Source organism: Pocillopora verrucosa, chromosome 6 (genome assembly GCF_036669915.1).
Source record: "Pocillopora verrucosa isolate sample1 chromosome 6, ASM3666991v2, whole genome shotgun sequence".
Taxonomy (NCBI): domain Eukaryota; kingdom Metazoa; phylum Cnidaria; class Anthozoa; order Scleractinia; family Pocilloporidae; genus Pocillopora; species Pocillopora verrucosa.
The window spans coordinates 10,219,095-10,235,385 of NC_089317.1; the positions used below are offsets into that span (position 1 = coordinate 10,219,095).

At 36.0% G+C, this 16,291-nt stretch overlaps 1 protein-coding gene across 3 annotated transcripts; it reads right to left on the reverse strand.

The window, feature by feature from the left end:
* Window positions 1-1,817: 1,817 nt before the first annotated feature.
* On the reverse strand, window positions 1,818-16,256 carry LOC131799921 (uncharacterized). 3 transcript variants are annotated; one of them, XM_066169165.1, is made up of 11 exons: window positions 16,153-16,256; window positions 15,628-16,011; window positions 11,520-11,789; window positions 10,155-10,391; window positions 9,934-10,037; window positions 9,016-9,065; window positions 8,709-8,902; window positions 7,230-7,391; window positions 6,659-6,689; window positions 6,134-6,305; window positions 1,818-5,317 (listed from the first exon to the last, which is right to left on the reverse strand). In XM_066169165.1, the coding sequence occupies exons 1-11, from the start codon at window positions 16,208-16,210 to the stop codon at window positions 5,207-5,209; spliced, it is 1,773 nt and encodes a 590-aa protein (XP_066025262.1). In that variant the 5' UTR covers window positions 16,211-16,256; the 3' UTR covers window positions 1,818-5,206. The 3 variants fall into 3 exon arrangements, with proteins under 3 accessions (XP_066025262.1, XP_066025263.1, XP_066025261.1); XM_066169166.1 differs by having other exon boundaries at window positions 6,173-6,305; window positions 6,659-6,692; XM_066169164.1 differs by having other exon boundaries at window positions 6,659-6,692.
* Window positions 16,257-16,291: the final 35 nt, after the last annotated feature.

The window sequence follows — 16,291 nt, forward strand, 5'->3', positions numbered from 1 at the left end:
TTAATTGTGTAAATGAGTTTGTTAGTAAACTATGGTTATAAAAATCTTAATAAAGTAATTCTAAGTAGGTAGTTAAAACTACCTACTGGTCCTTAGAATTACTTTATTAGGATTTTTATAACCATAGGTAAGTGCCTCGCCAAACATTATTTCAGAGTATGTGGCAGTATTCATTTTAAATAGCAGTTTTAAGCCTTGAATTAATTTTTCAAGAATAATTTGTTGCAAAGTGATATTAAACATATCACACATCATATACATTATTTTATTCATGAATATGCTCCTGTGGTCACTGAGGCAAAATTAGATAAATATGAAATATATAATTTCGTTTTCTTTACTGGTGGCTTTACAAATTTCATGTTTACTTTTAGGTGGTTCACCCTTTCCACAAATAGATGGCAGGAAAATTGCAAACTTACTTCAGCAAGGATAATGAATGCCTAAACCACAACATGTGGATGACAAGTTGTAAGTTGTTGTACCCTCTTGTTTGTCCTGGGGACTTCACTATTTAAAAAACTGATGCCAAATATATCTTGGCAAACATTTTTCATTCATCATTCGTCTTTAGCTCCTTCCAAGATAGCTTATGTTGAGCCACACATGATTGATGTCCTAATTGTTAATTTCCTGATTTCATTTGAATATTGTAACAGTTAAGAAGCACATTCCATTTCACAAACACCGGGTACCAGATCATGATGAGATGCTGGCAAAATGACCTGGATGCAAGACTACATCCACTGACTTAAGAAACCAGCTGAAAGATAAGGAAACCTTACATAAGGTAGGGATTTATTTACTCTTGGTAGTGTTTTAAGGACAAAGGCTAATAGCATGGACTTGATTAAGGTGAATAATGATTCAAAGGAAACACAAGAAGATTAAAACCCCGTCTTGCGAGAGACAAACATGCTGGATAGTTCCATGTGCCACTTTGCTATCCTGACTTGTCCAACATTTCTTAGCTTGCTTCAAAAGCTAACTAATTTTGAGTTTCCATCATGTATCCTCACCCTTATTACCTGAAATGGAGTTTTTCTATATTCTACCTCTGTAAAGCAGGCTGCTCAATTTTCCCCAGATCATGGTGATCCCTGCAACTCACTTCACTTTTTATGCAAAAATTAGTAATTTGTTTAAAACTATTATATTCATGCTATACTTCTGCATCCTTTAACCCTTCAGCCCCTGGGATTGACTAACAACTAAATTCTCCTCACAGTATCACCCCTGAATGAAACACTAAGGTCATGAGAACAAAGGAAATGATAACCAACTTAAAAACCCATTATTTGTTGAACAAATTCTCCTTCAAGTGTCACTGGAAATTTATAGAGAACAGAATAGAGATGCAAAATTATCTCAGGGTGTAAAGGGTTAATCAATTTGAGGCAATAAAGTTTGAAAACAAAATGACCACTTGTTTTCTGAGAAGTTGTTTTAAGACCTTCTTTTCTTACTCACAAACAAATGTTTCCCCCTCTGTAATAAATTTGATATCATCCATTTTCATTATCCTCTAAAGCAAATTGTTGCTTCCTTTACAGAAATTCATCGACATGAAAATTTACGACCAGCAGCTCAACGCAAACGTCGACGATTTCGTCGTGTATACTTTTCTTTGAAGTCTCAATTTACCTATGATTCTTCCGCTTTAATTGTTTGCAGTAACTTAACTTGTTGTGTCGACTCTTTATGTAAGGCAAATTTGTAAATAACTTTCGAAGTTGCAATTTTTCACAACGCTCCTGTATTCTTCGCCTTCAAATGATTATTTAGAACACCAAATAAAATCATCCGCAATGATTTTATCAGCATTTATTAAGCATAAATTCTACACAGTATAGAAGCTATAATTGATAGCACTTCAGTATCAGCGTAACTAATACTCCTTTCTAAAGGACGTTGCAGAGAGAGTCGCGTCACTATTACAAATGGAACGACCTCGCCTCTCCATAGATGGACAGCAAAATAGAAAGTTAAGGGCAACTGCCTCGCACTGATTAGAACTGTTTGCAGTAAATATAAATGCAATTATTATACCTGCAGCTAGTTATTGTAACTAAGGTTATTAATAAAAACGGTTTCCAGTATATCTGAATAAAGTGAAGCAGCTAATAGGCTACCATATCTCGTAATTCCTGAGTAAGAACCTCCCTCTGAACAACAGGTAATCACCGGTTTGGATTTTAATTTAATCCGAATTGTATCTTTCAAAGGATCGGGAAGGGAAACGCACGTAATCTTTGAATGATAAGAGCTCTCTCCAGGTCAAGTTTCGCCAAAATTACCACAGATCTATAATCTGGAAGTAAATTTCTCGAAAACAATAGGCAGGCTGCGCGATGTTCTTACTCCAGGTAACACTCGATAGGCACTGCTTGGCTGGTACAATGCCATGCAGTTTGAAACTGATAAAAACTTACTGACGTGGCTACAATGTAGCAGTAAATCTACTGAAATCTAAACTTTTCATAAATATAAAAAAATTATTACCTTAAAATTAGCTACAACTTCATAGAATACAATGATTTAACATTTGTTTTTAATCATCATAATCCTTCGTAACAGGAACTCGTTAAAATGATTTGTTATGATCAAAAACACTTCTACAGTAATTGAATGCAATAAATCGAGAAAAGATCTCTCATATGTTCAATGTGCCGTGCAAGCACCTACAAACGTGTTCTAAAACTGGGAACTGATTCAAATTTTCAATCACGTGATTTGACTACAATCATCTGCTGTGTAATCACTAGTTAAACTCATTATTTTGGTTATATTTGCGCCGTTAAACACAGCATATACTTAGAACTGTTAAGAGTGGAAAAAAACTACCAATCGAATAATTCAACACTACAAAAAAGAAAGGTCTAAGCATATAAATTAATTCCTTCTTAATTTCCCTGATGGCAAAATCAATAGTAAAGATTTTTTCAGTTCTTCTACCATTTAAACATTTGAGAAAGAAGATACACCCATACTATACAATTATAATAAAAAAAATCAAAGACAAAAAACGCTTAATTTATCGAGGAAAATTCACATTACGATTAATCAAGAAAAATGGAAAGACAAATCACAATCACAAAGAAAAATATGCCAAGTGCAAAATTCCCAAAAGTATTATGCTCTTACGCGATACTATATAATGATATTATACTCCAAACATCCTCATATTAAAAAAAATCAACAATTAATGATTCTACCCTTGACTAAAAATAGCGCTGAAATCTTAAGAGATTATTTGAACGGGGAAACATTACAAAGAAAGTGCCTCAAAAGACAAACCCACACAAAATTTCCCAGATCTTTCACTGAAATGGTCTTTTCACAAATTTCCTAATTAAAGGAAATAACCTTCACATTAGAGGCGCTCGTTTATATCTACGATCTGCTCCAATTTCACCAAGAAAGAAAGACATGGAAAGAGGGTCATCACATTCGACTCGTCACACATCCTTGCACATCTCGAATCGGATATTAAGAATTTTTCTACTAAACTGCGGTATTTTATAAAATTTACTTGTTTGAAAATTTACTCACCCAACAAATTATTGGATAAATTGTGGGATGTTTAAAATAATGTGAAAATCAATGGCTTAGCCACTAAGTAGCACTATTTTGTGATTGTTAGGAAAATATACTTTTAAGCTGACAGCGGTTCCGCTAGAATATCTATTCTTAATTTTTATACGCTAAACAGCTAACTAAAGGGAAATTGAAAGCTCACTGAACAAGTTCAACCAGCTGTGCATACAAAACTGCTGAAGTACATTCCACTTTCCCAAATTAAGCAAAAACTGATTTACTGTCAAGCTTAGAAAACAATGCACTTCAAGAGAAAATGTTATTGTGCCGTCAATGGGAAAACATTACCAAGCTGAGAGCGATATCGCTGAGTTTGTGGTTCTATTGTAATCTTGCGGTTTTCGATCTCCTAAGCACTAAAAGTGTAAACATTCCCGAAGAATCGAAGGTATTCAATGTTTTCTAAGTTTGAGGAATGAACACAGATACTCGACAAAAAAAAAAAAAAAAGACTTTAAATTGCTTCCGGGATTTCTTTCTTTCTTTTACGAAAAGGACGTGATATCGAGTGGTTATTTTTCATACGTTGCTACATGGAATGTGCTCACGTTAATATATTGACCAAACTAGTTTTGTATATCGCGAAGGCGAAAATTAGGTCGTCGAAAATGAACTAAATTAAGATTTTCCTGAATAAGATGATGTGAACTACGACTTTTCTGTAGCTTTATGGTGGTACTTCCGGCCGGCGATAAGACGCCACATGATTTTAACCTTCTCACATTTTTGACAACAAATTTAAATCTATGCATTATGTTTTTCCATGTAGCAGAATACTTCAGCAGTTTTGATAGCATCTGAAGGAACAGGCACAGAGAGAAAAAACGGTACAGCTCATAGGTACTTAGCCCTAAATGCACGCGAAAAGAGCGTTAAAAAAAAGCGTTAGAAAAAAGCGAGCAGGCGTTTAATTTTTTCAAACGCACTCAAAAAACGCGCGTGAAAAAAGCTCGTTAGTATGTACGAGGCAGTCTTTTGTTTTACCCTTTTTGTAACTTTGAATGGTGCGTGAATTGCCTCCATTGTGAAGAAAAACACTCATCAGAACACAGAGTGCGACATTGTGGATAATTATGTTAAGTCTGAAAATGTGAGAGGTCCCATCAGTGACCAAGTGCTCGCGCACGTGGCAAAGAAGAGGTTTTTCCTCTTTAAATGGTTGTGTCACTGCCATCAGCATGGACACTGGAACAATTCTGGAAGTCGAACCCTTAATTAAGCAAAGTCATGGTTATAAAATGTCAATCACTGGTGCAATTCGCAACATTTTTGGATAATATTTCCGGTGGTATCATAATGGATTGGACCCAGTAAGTATTGAAAATTTTTAAAATGTGAGTGGAAGACCACCTGTGAAATAGCGCTAAAAATCTGTGCAAAAACGTTAAAAACAAGATAAAACGAAATTTGTTTCAGTAATATAAAATTATACCAAGGGTAAAACAAAAGACTGCCTCATACATACTAATCAGCTTCTTTTGCGCGCGGGTTTTTTTTTTGAGTGCGTTTGGAAAAATTATACGCGTGTGCGCACTTTTTTTTTAAACACGCTTTTCTCGTGCATTTAAGGCCAAGTACCTCTGAGCTGTACTAAAGCTGCACACTTCCTCTACGATCCAAGGCCTGGAAACCCAGGATTGGTAAAACCAGCAGATAGCACTCGTCCACAACCAGTCTTTTCACCAAAGAAGGTACTCCAAAGCTCACCAGATTTATGTTTCTGCCAGCGATACGAAGAAAAACAAGTTGTAGTTGAACGAAACAGACAATCGTGGGCATTCTTCTGACAGCGGTTCATCAAAAATGAATAAACTTGTAATTTTTCATAATAAAAATGTAACCTTTGCAATGATGCAGGTGTCCTACAGGAAGAGACGCGTTGCAGAGGCTAATTTGGCTTTTTTTGGGGGGGAGGGGGGGTGTCGGTGGGTCGGTGGGTTAATATACGAAAACATGCAGAGACCATTTAGCTGGTTATCACCTAGTGGTTGACAAATGTTGATAAGCCGCCGTAGTAAATTGTTTTTTTCGGTGGACTGTGGACAGGTGTGTATCTTTGTGTGGTGGAGAATGGTTTGGAGTAGGCATGGTGACGAACGCTGTCTAACTGACATTAAACATTACTGCTCGTTATCAGGCTTGGCCCTATCTAACCACAAAAATGGTACCAAGCCTTGGTTTTCCATGGTAACCGACTCAAACAATTGCAAAAATTAAAACTTTTAAATTTCCTTATCGTTCCTTTTATCAGTAAATGGCTCGGTGGAAGTATTTCTATTGTGCGTCCCTTTTCTTAAGCAGAAACGCTCCTAAAGAAATCTGCAATACTCCGTACAGTCGGTGGAGTATCGACTTTTGAATCACTTTTTAACTTCTTTAAGAGCAGAATGTAGTCTTGAGAACGTGTAAATTATTGTCACGAGAGAAAAGTGATACATGTGTTTGATCACTCGGTTATAAAACAACTTTACTGGGATCTGGTCACAATCAAAGTGTAAGATTCGTTTACTAGAGTTCCTTCAAAGAGGAACCTTACCTCCTTTTTCTTTGTTTTATCTACCACCTGCTCTATTACCTCTTCTTCCCTCTGAACTTCATCAGCATCTTCACAAGTCACTGAGGGCACAGACAATGGATTGGAGGCTCGATAGTTGGCCCTAGGACCCGCAGCTGCATACTGGTTGTCGGGTGAGCTATAACCAGCTTCCCTACAATGCACGATGACTTTCCCTTAAATTTGGCCCTCCGCTACCTGGTCCCTAAGATTAGGTTTTTCTGATGTTATAGTTAAAAAAAGATGCTTATTCGCATTTAAAATGAATTTAAAAATCATGACTGAATATACACCTTCGTGTACATCGTGAATCAAACAAATAAAAAGATAAAAAGGGGAAAAATAAACATATGGTTCAAATTTCACAAGCCAGTGAAGCAGTAACAAGCGTTCGATTCATACATATCCAAAGATGTTAAAAACAAACACTTAATAAACGAATAAGTCCAAAAAGGGGCTGACACTCTAGTCACAGAAAAAAATATTCAACATGTACACAATACTTACATCCTCGCATCGTGGCCTCCATTAGAATGGACTTCTTACAATAGCGTTTTAAAAAAGAAACATAGTAAATAAATTAGAACATAATTATACTGTAGAGGATTAGTAATCAATCCATATACACCAATGCAAGTCACTGCTTTGGGTAACGTACGGGTTAGCAAACTATTCAAAGGCTAAACACAATTATCCTAAGTACCACGAACTAATCTTGGGATACTCAGCTCTAGAAATTTGGAGCTAGATTTTTCTTGCATAAAAAGTTATTGCTTCTTTCAATGATAATTACGTTATTTCTTTTGTTTTATACATGTAAATATGCGTTTCGAGTAGATGTTTCAGGAGTTTAACTGTCTCCAGTAATTTTGATTACATCTCTGACAATCACAGATGTACACGTACAGTGAAAATTAAATCCAAATGCTGTCTTGAAATTCAATCTAAGGGACACTATGGTGAACTTGTTCATATATTGTGCAAAATATAACTAGAATATACTAATAACAGTGATTTGATTGAAATTGATTGAAATTGGTGTAAAGTCACAAAGGCGATTAGAACGTGCAATACTAACCCGTTGAATCCAGATTTTTTGGGCGTAAAAATCTTCGGATAAATCCGAAGACAACAACGATACCAATCGTTGTGCTGAAGTACCAGCAACATAAGATCCCAATAACAACAACGAGGAGCAGCGACAACAGCGAGATGATTATGATGATCTCTAACTTCATGGCTAAAAAGACCAAAGACCATTTACATGTTTCAAGAAAAGAGATATTCAAAATAATGAACTTAATGTAACTGATATCAGTAATGTAGTATTCGATTAATGATAGCACTGTAAATAAATCAATAATTCAATTCAAAGTGTTGAGCACCAGACGGTTTGCATTTCAACGACATAAATTTTGTTTTTTCTTTTTTCTGTGGAATGGGGCAGGTTAACATTTACTGCCACTGACTGGACTAGTCTGTAATAACGATCGTTTTCATCGTCACTCGACTGACATCCTCGTATCATTCGAAATATTACCGTTCGCTGATTGTAGCACAACATATCACATTATAACACGTCATATAGTCACTGGAGAATTAAAAATAAAAGACCACCTATAGGCGTTCATTTGCAGAAAAAAAAAGCAGTAACATCGTTCTCTCCTAAGACTACTGGGTCAACATGAAGCACGCATATTGTTGCGATGCTAGCAGAACATAGAGACTGAATATGAATAATCATAGCATGTAATTATTTATGTAAACTGGTGTCCAACACAAATCGAGACTAAATGTAAAACATTCAAGATGGCAACTCACTAACATAATGAAACAGAGTGAAATGTTTGAGCTTATTCTCATGTCATGGTTGCTTTTGCTTGTATGACCGTTTGTGTATTCAAGTTTTGATGGGAAAATTGGAAATCAAGGTAAAATTGTAGTACATGTACAAGTACTGCTGTAAATTGAGATGAAAATTCCCAACTATTGTGGAGTGACTACTCTGCCCTCAAATGAGCACCTGTCATCGAATCCTTTAAATTTGTAAGATTCACAAACATTATCTACAGAAATGTCAATGCCTACAACATATTGTGGCAAACACATTCTTTCCGTTAGGATCTACGTGTGTAATTGGACAACTCTCAAAAACCCTGGGAGGATAGGAAGGGGAGAGGGCATATACAGAAGGGGAGGTGCTCATCCAAGGTATGTCAATAATACATGGAAGTCTCCATAGCCTTAAAGAATATCAGGCTTGTACAGTGTTTCAGACTGTAGAGTTATTGCTCTCTACAACTATGGAAGCAAACAAGTCACTTATAATCACTTACTACAACTCAAGTTCAAACTGCTATAATTGCCTCCTTTTTTTCCCCCTTTTATTTACTAGTGTGTTCAACCATTTGAGTCACTTTGGTCTCATTTATTCTAAATGAATATATGTATACATCAAAATATGCTGAAAATGTGCTTGTCATCATCAGGCAGGATTATGGGATTACGGGAGACATACCAGCTTGTGAACATCTAAGTGAGGTGTCATGAAACTTACCTTTAGGGAGATATGCATGTGGTGGTGAGTCCGTTGTTGGTGTTACATGACAAGATGCTGCCCCATTTATACATGTAGAACAAATACGGAACTCTTTGAGAAAGCCATCTTTGACAGCATCACGAAGACTTGTAATAACATATGTTTGGTTTGTGATGGAGTCGAATTTCAGTGCTAGCTTCAGAGTACTACACCTTGGGAGAGAAAACAACTGAAGCTTGGATTAAAGTGGAACATATTACAGAAGGGAAAAATACAATTTATAAAGGACAGCAACTAAATTAATGAATACTGACGGTTAACAAACCTGTTATCTCTCACTTCCACTCTTTCGTAATGAGAGAAAACCTCTCGGAACTGAAATGCAATGGACAAGTGCAATACATTGTATTAAATGCACAAAATCAGAGAGGTTCATTTTTTCCATGAACCTGATACTGTTCACTCATTAATATGTTGAATGTGCCAATTTTGCTCATTTTCTGTCAGAAATATTCTTGCCAGCTTCAGTAAAAACAGAGCTAATTAACATTCGCATTTAAAACAGACAATGTTCAGTAAGACAACAACTGTCCTCATCTAATAAAGATTTCTTGATGCTAAGGAGAGACTTTATTTAAGTGTAAGAAACTTCAACAACCTAAATTCATGATTACCTGAAAGTAGACATATATGTTATGAAGGAAACCAATAATTATCCTTATTATATCCCTGGCAATGCCCTTAGGCAATAAGAAGCAAAACGTGTATGTTCTGATCGGCTACATGTACCTAAGTGAGCAAGATGGGCCACTCTTGCCCGCCTAGGATTGCCTCCTTAGATGCTGCTCAAGAAACACATTGTATGGAGTGGAATTAAAAAGTTTGTAGTTTTTTGACAATGTCCATGATGGATTTGAAAAATTAGCAGTCTCCCAAATCCATAAAAACAAAGAAAAGGAACACAGCCAGTTTCCAGCCATCTTGTAAATGTTGTGATGTAATCAGAGTGATTCCAAACTCTAAAAGAGTACATAAATTTTGCTTGCATAGAAGTAAAGCATGCATTCACCTCCCACACATCAATAAATTTAGAAACCTTATAAGCAACTAGCTCTAATTACCAACTAGGAAAATGAAAATTGATTGCCATACACGTAGTTACACAATTGCTTTACATCTCAAAGAATGTCATTTTGAGCTTAACCAATGTAGAAGAAGTAAAAAGACACATGAAAGTTGTTACCACTTTATCGAATCCATTTAACAGTAAGGATTCACTGTATTTTCCACCAGCACAGCTTTTGTCAGTCATGTTTATAGTTATAAAAATCCTCTCTCCTTCAATGACTGTGAAAAAGAAAAAATCATTATGAGATCACATTTAACAATTTAAAACAGCTTAAAGAAAGAGAAAAAATCTCCCACTGTTGAGCAGTATATGAGACAAACTAAACAGTAACTTACAAACATTGGCAGTTTTTGCTTCAAATCCAATTCCATTGGCCACTTTGCAGGTATAGTTGGCATCTTCACAGACTTTTAAAACTCGAAAAGAGTTTTTTTCACAATTTTCTCTCAAGTCATTACATGGAGTCCAACGGTAAGTAGGTGGAGGGTTTCCTTCTGCCTTACAGTTAAGAGTTACACTTTGTCCTACATCAACTTCATACTGAGTTTGAAAATTAACAATCTTGACTGGATCTGTTTATAAAATTAGAAATAAATAGAAGATGTAATCAAAGGACTCTCAGAGCCAGCTAATTCATGTATTGGCTGATTTGAAGCATATTCTTTTGTTTGATGTAATATTGGTAGAGTTAAAGACAATTGGAAATAACAGAGGTTATTTTTAAAAAGAAATTTTGAATAACTGTAAAAATGCTTAAGAGGAAATGGATTCTATTTTGGAATAGCACAGCAATAACCAAGGTTCAAGAATATCAGTTATTTTTTAAAGTATTAAATTTAATTTTTTAAGATTACTGCATGGTACTGCTACTATGCATATACCTTGTGAAGGGATATACAATGAGATAAGCCAGACAGTCCTCTTTTGTGAGTTGAAAAAATTCACCTTTGTGAGGATTAAGTTTGTTTACATCCATGTTATTACGTGAAGTGATAGTGCTCATTACAATCTTCCCTGAGAGTTTGCTTCAAATGACAGTTTATACAGTTTATAAGCAGATTATACATCATTTTTATAATGAAACATTACAATTAATTGAAACTTCTAAACCAGAAAATAAACCAGATATTTTTTCTTGTAAAATTGAGGATAATAATAATGTTGTTCATCACATTGCTCTTTTAAAATGACACTTACTGTACTGCATATTAAGGAACAGTGCTCATCAAATTCTTATTACAAGTTGTCGCTGTTTTGTTAGAAGCTTTAAATTGCAATTTTGAAAAAGTAAAACTAAGATTTGTGCTCCCACTTTGCGCTGTCCTTGTCCCAATTTGTTGATCACTTGTATGATTACAGACCAAATTGGACTCCACTCATTACTATTACCATTATTAATCAGCAAGGGAGTAAAGAAAGGATTATTTAACATACCAAGTTGGTACAAGAAAGCATTGTGATCTTGACGTTCAGCTCACTACATACTTTGTGTAATGCAACTTAAATTATGGTGACCACCTTAAAATTGAAGGTCGCCTACAGGTAATTTTTTGAAAATTTGAGCTTGGAGCCCTGCATGGATGTACTTGGCCTAACATTAATTGAAGTAATTCACAGCACAGTACACAACAACATAGAAAATATATGGAAAGTGCATCTCTGTTTAACATTAGTCAAAGTTTTTTTCAATACATACTCACAAGTAACATTCACATTAATTGTTCGGTTCTCTGGTTTACCAAAGCCATTGTATGCTGTACAGGTATAAACTCCTGCATCAGTCCTGTTGATGCTTGTTATATTCAGCACCTTTCCTTCTTGCACCAAACCAATATTTCCTTGGTTCCCAGGCTTCTCTTTGGTCCAAGTGATGTTTGGTTCTGGTCGACCCGAAGCATTGCAGGTCAAAACCAAGTTGTCACCTTCAGGAACAGTTCGGTTACCTCTAATTCCAATGATATTTGTTGAAACTTAAAGCAATCAAACAATCACAAGTAAACTTCAAGGTTACTTGAATGGCATGTAGATGTGTAAGCAATGTGTAAAAGTGATAATACTTTTAACATGATTCTTAAATGTTCTTCACAAACCGTGCACATACAAATGATATCCACACGTTATGATTGTCCAAATTATACAAGAACAGTCCACGGATTATAATCCATAGTAAGTGCTTCAATGTTCACAAATATCTGCATGCCTTAAGAAACCCAGTGGACCTTCAAAAGGCCAGTAAATTTTTCTGACTTCTTTTCTTGGCATTATTATTTTAAAAACAGTTTCTAACAAATAATTAGGTAGAAATTAATATTGAGACCCAAGGGAGCTATTTACAAAAACATTCCTTGAAAAAATATTTTCTTTAGGGACTTTAGCCCTCTAGAGTGTGACTAGCCAATTATAATATGTCCACAGAAATGACTCCCACAATGTCTCTGGCAGCAAAACATCATGATTCTTGATTTCAATACTGGAAACATCTCCCCACTGGTTTCATTTGCGCATAGTGATCTTTAATAATAATATAATAACTTTAATAGTAACATCCTCGTGAGGTTTTTCAGGAACTATTTACAAACTCTTTACAATTTATAAAAGCAAAAATGACAATAAAACTCGAAATCACAATTTATGATGGTATTCTACTAAATTAAATTCTAGAGCTCATGAAGGAAATGTCTGCCTCAATAGTGTGCCTTTCAGGGCGCGCTTGTAAGATGCTAATGAGGCACTTTGCCTAAGTTCATTATGCAAGTTATTCCATATGTTGGCCCCTCTGTAGGAAAATGTGCGCTGGCCTATAGCCGTTCTGTATAGTGGAATCTGCAAAGAGTTCAAGAGCATTTAAGCCGACTTTAGCAAAAAACTGATTGAATTCGTTGGTTGAGACTGCAACATCCTTTGTAAAGGCTGGTCTCTGCTTATCTTTGGAGGGGATGGGGCGATTAATAATTTTCCAGAGTGAGCCAGAGTTGTTTTTATTAGCTGTGACCTCTTGAAAGGTGTGATCTCTTTCAGCTTCTTGTAGCTTTTTCTTGACCAAGTCACGGGAATGTTTGAAATTTATCCACTCGGTGTCTTAGCGAGACTATATGAATTGCTTCAGGAGGAGATCTCGTGATCTCATAAGATCCTTGATTTCCTGGTTCACAAAGGGGCACGGTCTACTCCGAAGTTTAATTTGTTTCATGGGAGCGTGCAAGCTCAGGACAGACTGCAAAGTGTCATTTAAAATATTGAGCTTAGAGTCTACATCGGTTTGATAGAAGATATTGAGCAGGGAATCCGCTTCCTTAGCTAGATCCGTGACAAAGAGATCCGCATTATACTTCTTGTAACTTCAAGTGGTAATGCACTGAGGGGTAATCTTGGGTTTCTTAACCTTGAGCTTGACAAAAACAATTGAATGGTCACTAATTGGTCAATGTATTACGCCACTAACAAGCACTGAATTGTTGGAGGAGACTAGGAGAACGTCGAGCAGGGATTGAGTGGTCGCTGTTATCCTGGTTGGTTTTGTAATGAGTTGTTTCAAGTTCATATCCGTATAGAATTTCTCCAAAGCTTTGTATTCAGTGCCTGTTTTCTTGAGGCCATCGCAGTTTAGGTCGCCTAAGATTGTGATCGGTTTGTCAAGCAGCAAGGCTTGAATATAGCTAGGCTTAAGTACTTCTTCGAAGGAACTCAGAGGAGAGTCGTCGGGGCGATATGTCACGCAAATTATTGTCCTGGGTTGCATTGAATATCCATGTGGATCGTGAGGTCTAGCCAGAATAAACTACCAGGAAGTATGAGCACTGTGCTTCCATGTTTGCTGATTTTTGAAATCGAGTAGTTGATAGCATGGACTGTCGACTCGATGCGCTTCAATGACAGCCTGAAAAGTAGGCCAGGAAATGGAGGAAAATTCCGTGTACCCAGCACAATGGATTCCCCATTGATGCTCGATAGGTAGCAGAAGTTCTTACTGCTTTGCAATTTGGTAATGGGAGGCTGAGACCTTGGAATAAGTTGATTATAGACCCCCATAAGGCAGAGCAAGTTCCAAAAGCGTGCTGCCATCTTGGCGCATTTACAATCTTTCCAGATTGCTTGCAACCAGCAACTATTAAGAGGTGCTGCTACAGCAAGTTCAAGTCACCATAAACTCGAAATCAAAATTGCTGTCTGGTGGAATTGAACTATGGTCTGTCATGTGAAACTGCTAACCAAATTATGGTTTTGTAGGAAACTGTATGGGACTCTCTAGAATGCTTATGTGTATCTATTGGCATACTGAACTATAAGTCGACACAAGGTCACCCAAAAGTGTAATATTGTATCTGTGTAAAACTTTAGAGCAAAAAAAGACATACCTACAATGTACAATAAGTGCTAAAAGTAGGTGGATGACAATCCTCTAATTAACATAATAAACAGAAATCTTGTGATTCATCTCTAATAAGTTACTTGAAAGTCCCACCTTCCCCCCCAAAAAAATATTGCCTGAAATTGGTGACCATTTTGTAACAACAGGAAACATTCAAATGGGAGAAGGTTATAGGAAAAATTCAAAAAATAAGTAGAACATGCTAAGACTTTTGCCATGCACTCATTGCACAATTTAGTTTTCAGGTAAGTGTTCCTTCTTTCAACACATTAACACATTATTGGGGCTGGTATATTGAAAACTTAAAGGCCTTGATATTAGACCCAAAGACTCTCACAAAACCAACCGAAAAACCATTGCACATTAGTAAAATTTTTATGAGCAAACTTGACAGAAAAACCAGTAATATTCAAATATTAAAGCAGTAGGATTTTATAACTGATTTATTTGTGTGAGGAAATATCCTCTTAATTAAGTCAGTACACAGACTGGCTTTCCAAAGATAATTGCATTCTGTGCTTGCTTAGAGGGTAAATTAAGATCTTTCTGATAAAATTTAAATATACTGAGTGTAAAAAGACTTTTGTCTGCAATTATACATGCAAGTTTCCCTGCATATAGTAATCAACACCTCTTTGGATTTGAATTTACCTTGAACCCTTTGATAACTTATTATTTGATTTCTCTTTAGGTTGACTATTTTTTCACAATGTTATCCATGTGAGGTTTACCAAATAAAATCACTCTTGAATGTAGCCAAATATAGCACTAACAGACAGCACTATGTTAAGGGTTGGAAAATCTGATGAAATAGGCAAGTTTGTTGTTGCTTTGTGGTCACACCACCACTACAAGCAGTCTAGGTTACGACCATTGCTTGGTATATTAGTATCCTTTACACTGTTGAAATCAGTTTATTATGTCTAATCTGTCTAATTGTTCCTTCCCACAGATGAAAAAGGGCTGATCGCAAACCAAGATCAAGAGTTATTTGTCGATCACACTCTTTAATATCACAATAACATACGTCAGGTAAACAAAATTTGTGGAACGTTTGGGTTATCTTAATCCTCCCATGCAGTAATTATTATTCCCTTTTCTCAAGGTGCATCCCATTTTGGGTGTATGATTCAAATAGGACCTAAAATGATATGTAAGACACATACATGTGATCGCATCATTGTTCTATAACGTTAGGTATACCATTAACAACAAACCTTCTCCCACGTCTAACAAAATTTGGTTGATCACTTGAAACACCGTCAGTCCACTAAACTAAACAAATTTGTTAAAAGGGATAAAGACGCTTTTTCGCTAAGAATTTAAATCTTTCAAGTTCTACCTGCATTTAAACTAGGCTCAGAGGAAAGAATTGAATAACAGTTGATAGCACAGCTAGGGTACGCCTTTCTTAGAGTCAGCAACACTTTAAAACTTACCAATAACCTCTAACAGAATTGCTCGTTTCCACGTCTTGGGAATGGAGTCAATTAACTCACACCTAAATTCTCCATTAGCCCTATCATCACCAACAGTCACAGGGGAGATAAACAGTGAAACTTTTCCTGTAGTTGAGCTTACGTTAAACCGTTGCTGAAATTTATCTGCCGCAGAATCAACTACACCAGCCGCGTTTACAGTGCAAATAGCATCGGTGTTGAAATAAATCACACCAAAGCGTAATTTTGAGGTCAGATTGAAGGTCCAGTTCAGTGTGACAGAAGAGCCCTCATAAACCTGTACAACAGCAGGGGACATCTTTTCCGCTGCATTTTCTGTTGTTTGGGCTGGCGTGGGTTCATGCCATGTGATAATTTGGCCATCTAAAGGAGGATATTTTAGATCGCAGTTATATGTCAACAATTCATGCTTACGATTTCAAGCGATAAATAAGATAGGTACATAATCAATACACTACATAAACAATGAAAATATTGGAACAAAATCCCAGATAAATAAATTACCTGTTGGTTCAAGTATAAGAAAAATCCACACAAAGATATATTTTATGAGAAAAGTCATTTTGCATAACTCCTTCTTTCCCAAAGATGAGTTCAAATGCAGCCGAAAGTACACGCAAATGAACAATTATTAACATATAAA

Bases quoted from the DNA above. Each gene is read 5' to 3' on its own strand.
- LOC131799921 (XM_066169164.1), bottom strand. From the start codon at position 16,210: ATGACTTTTCTCATAAAATATATCTTTGTGTGGATTTTTCTTATACTT. The intron at 10,038-10,154 runs GTAAGTTACTGT...TCTTTTTCACAG, and splicing joins AGCAAAAACTGCCAATGTTT to TCATTGAAGGAGAGAGGATT. The intron at 5,318-6,133 runs GTAAGGTTCCTC...TATCGCTGGCAG, and splicing joins ATAAAACAAAGAAAAAGGAG to AAACATAAATCTGGTGAGCT.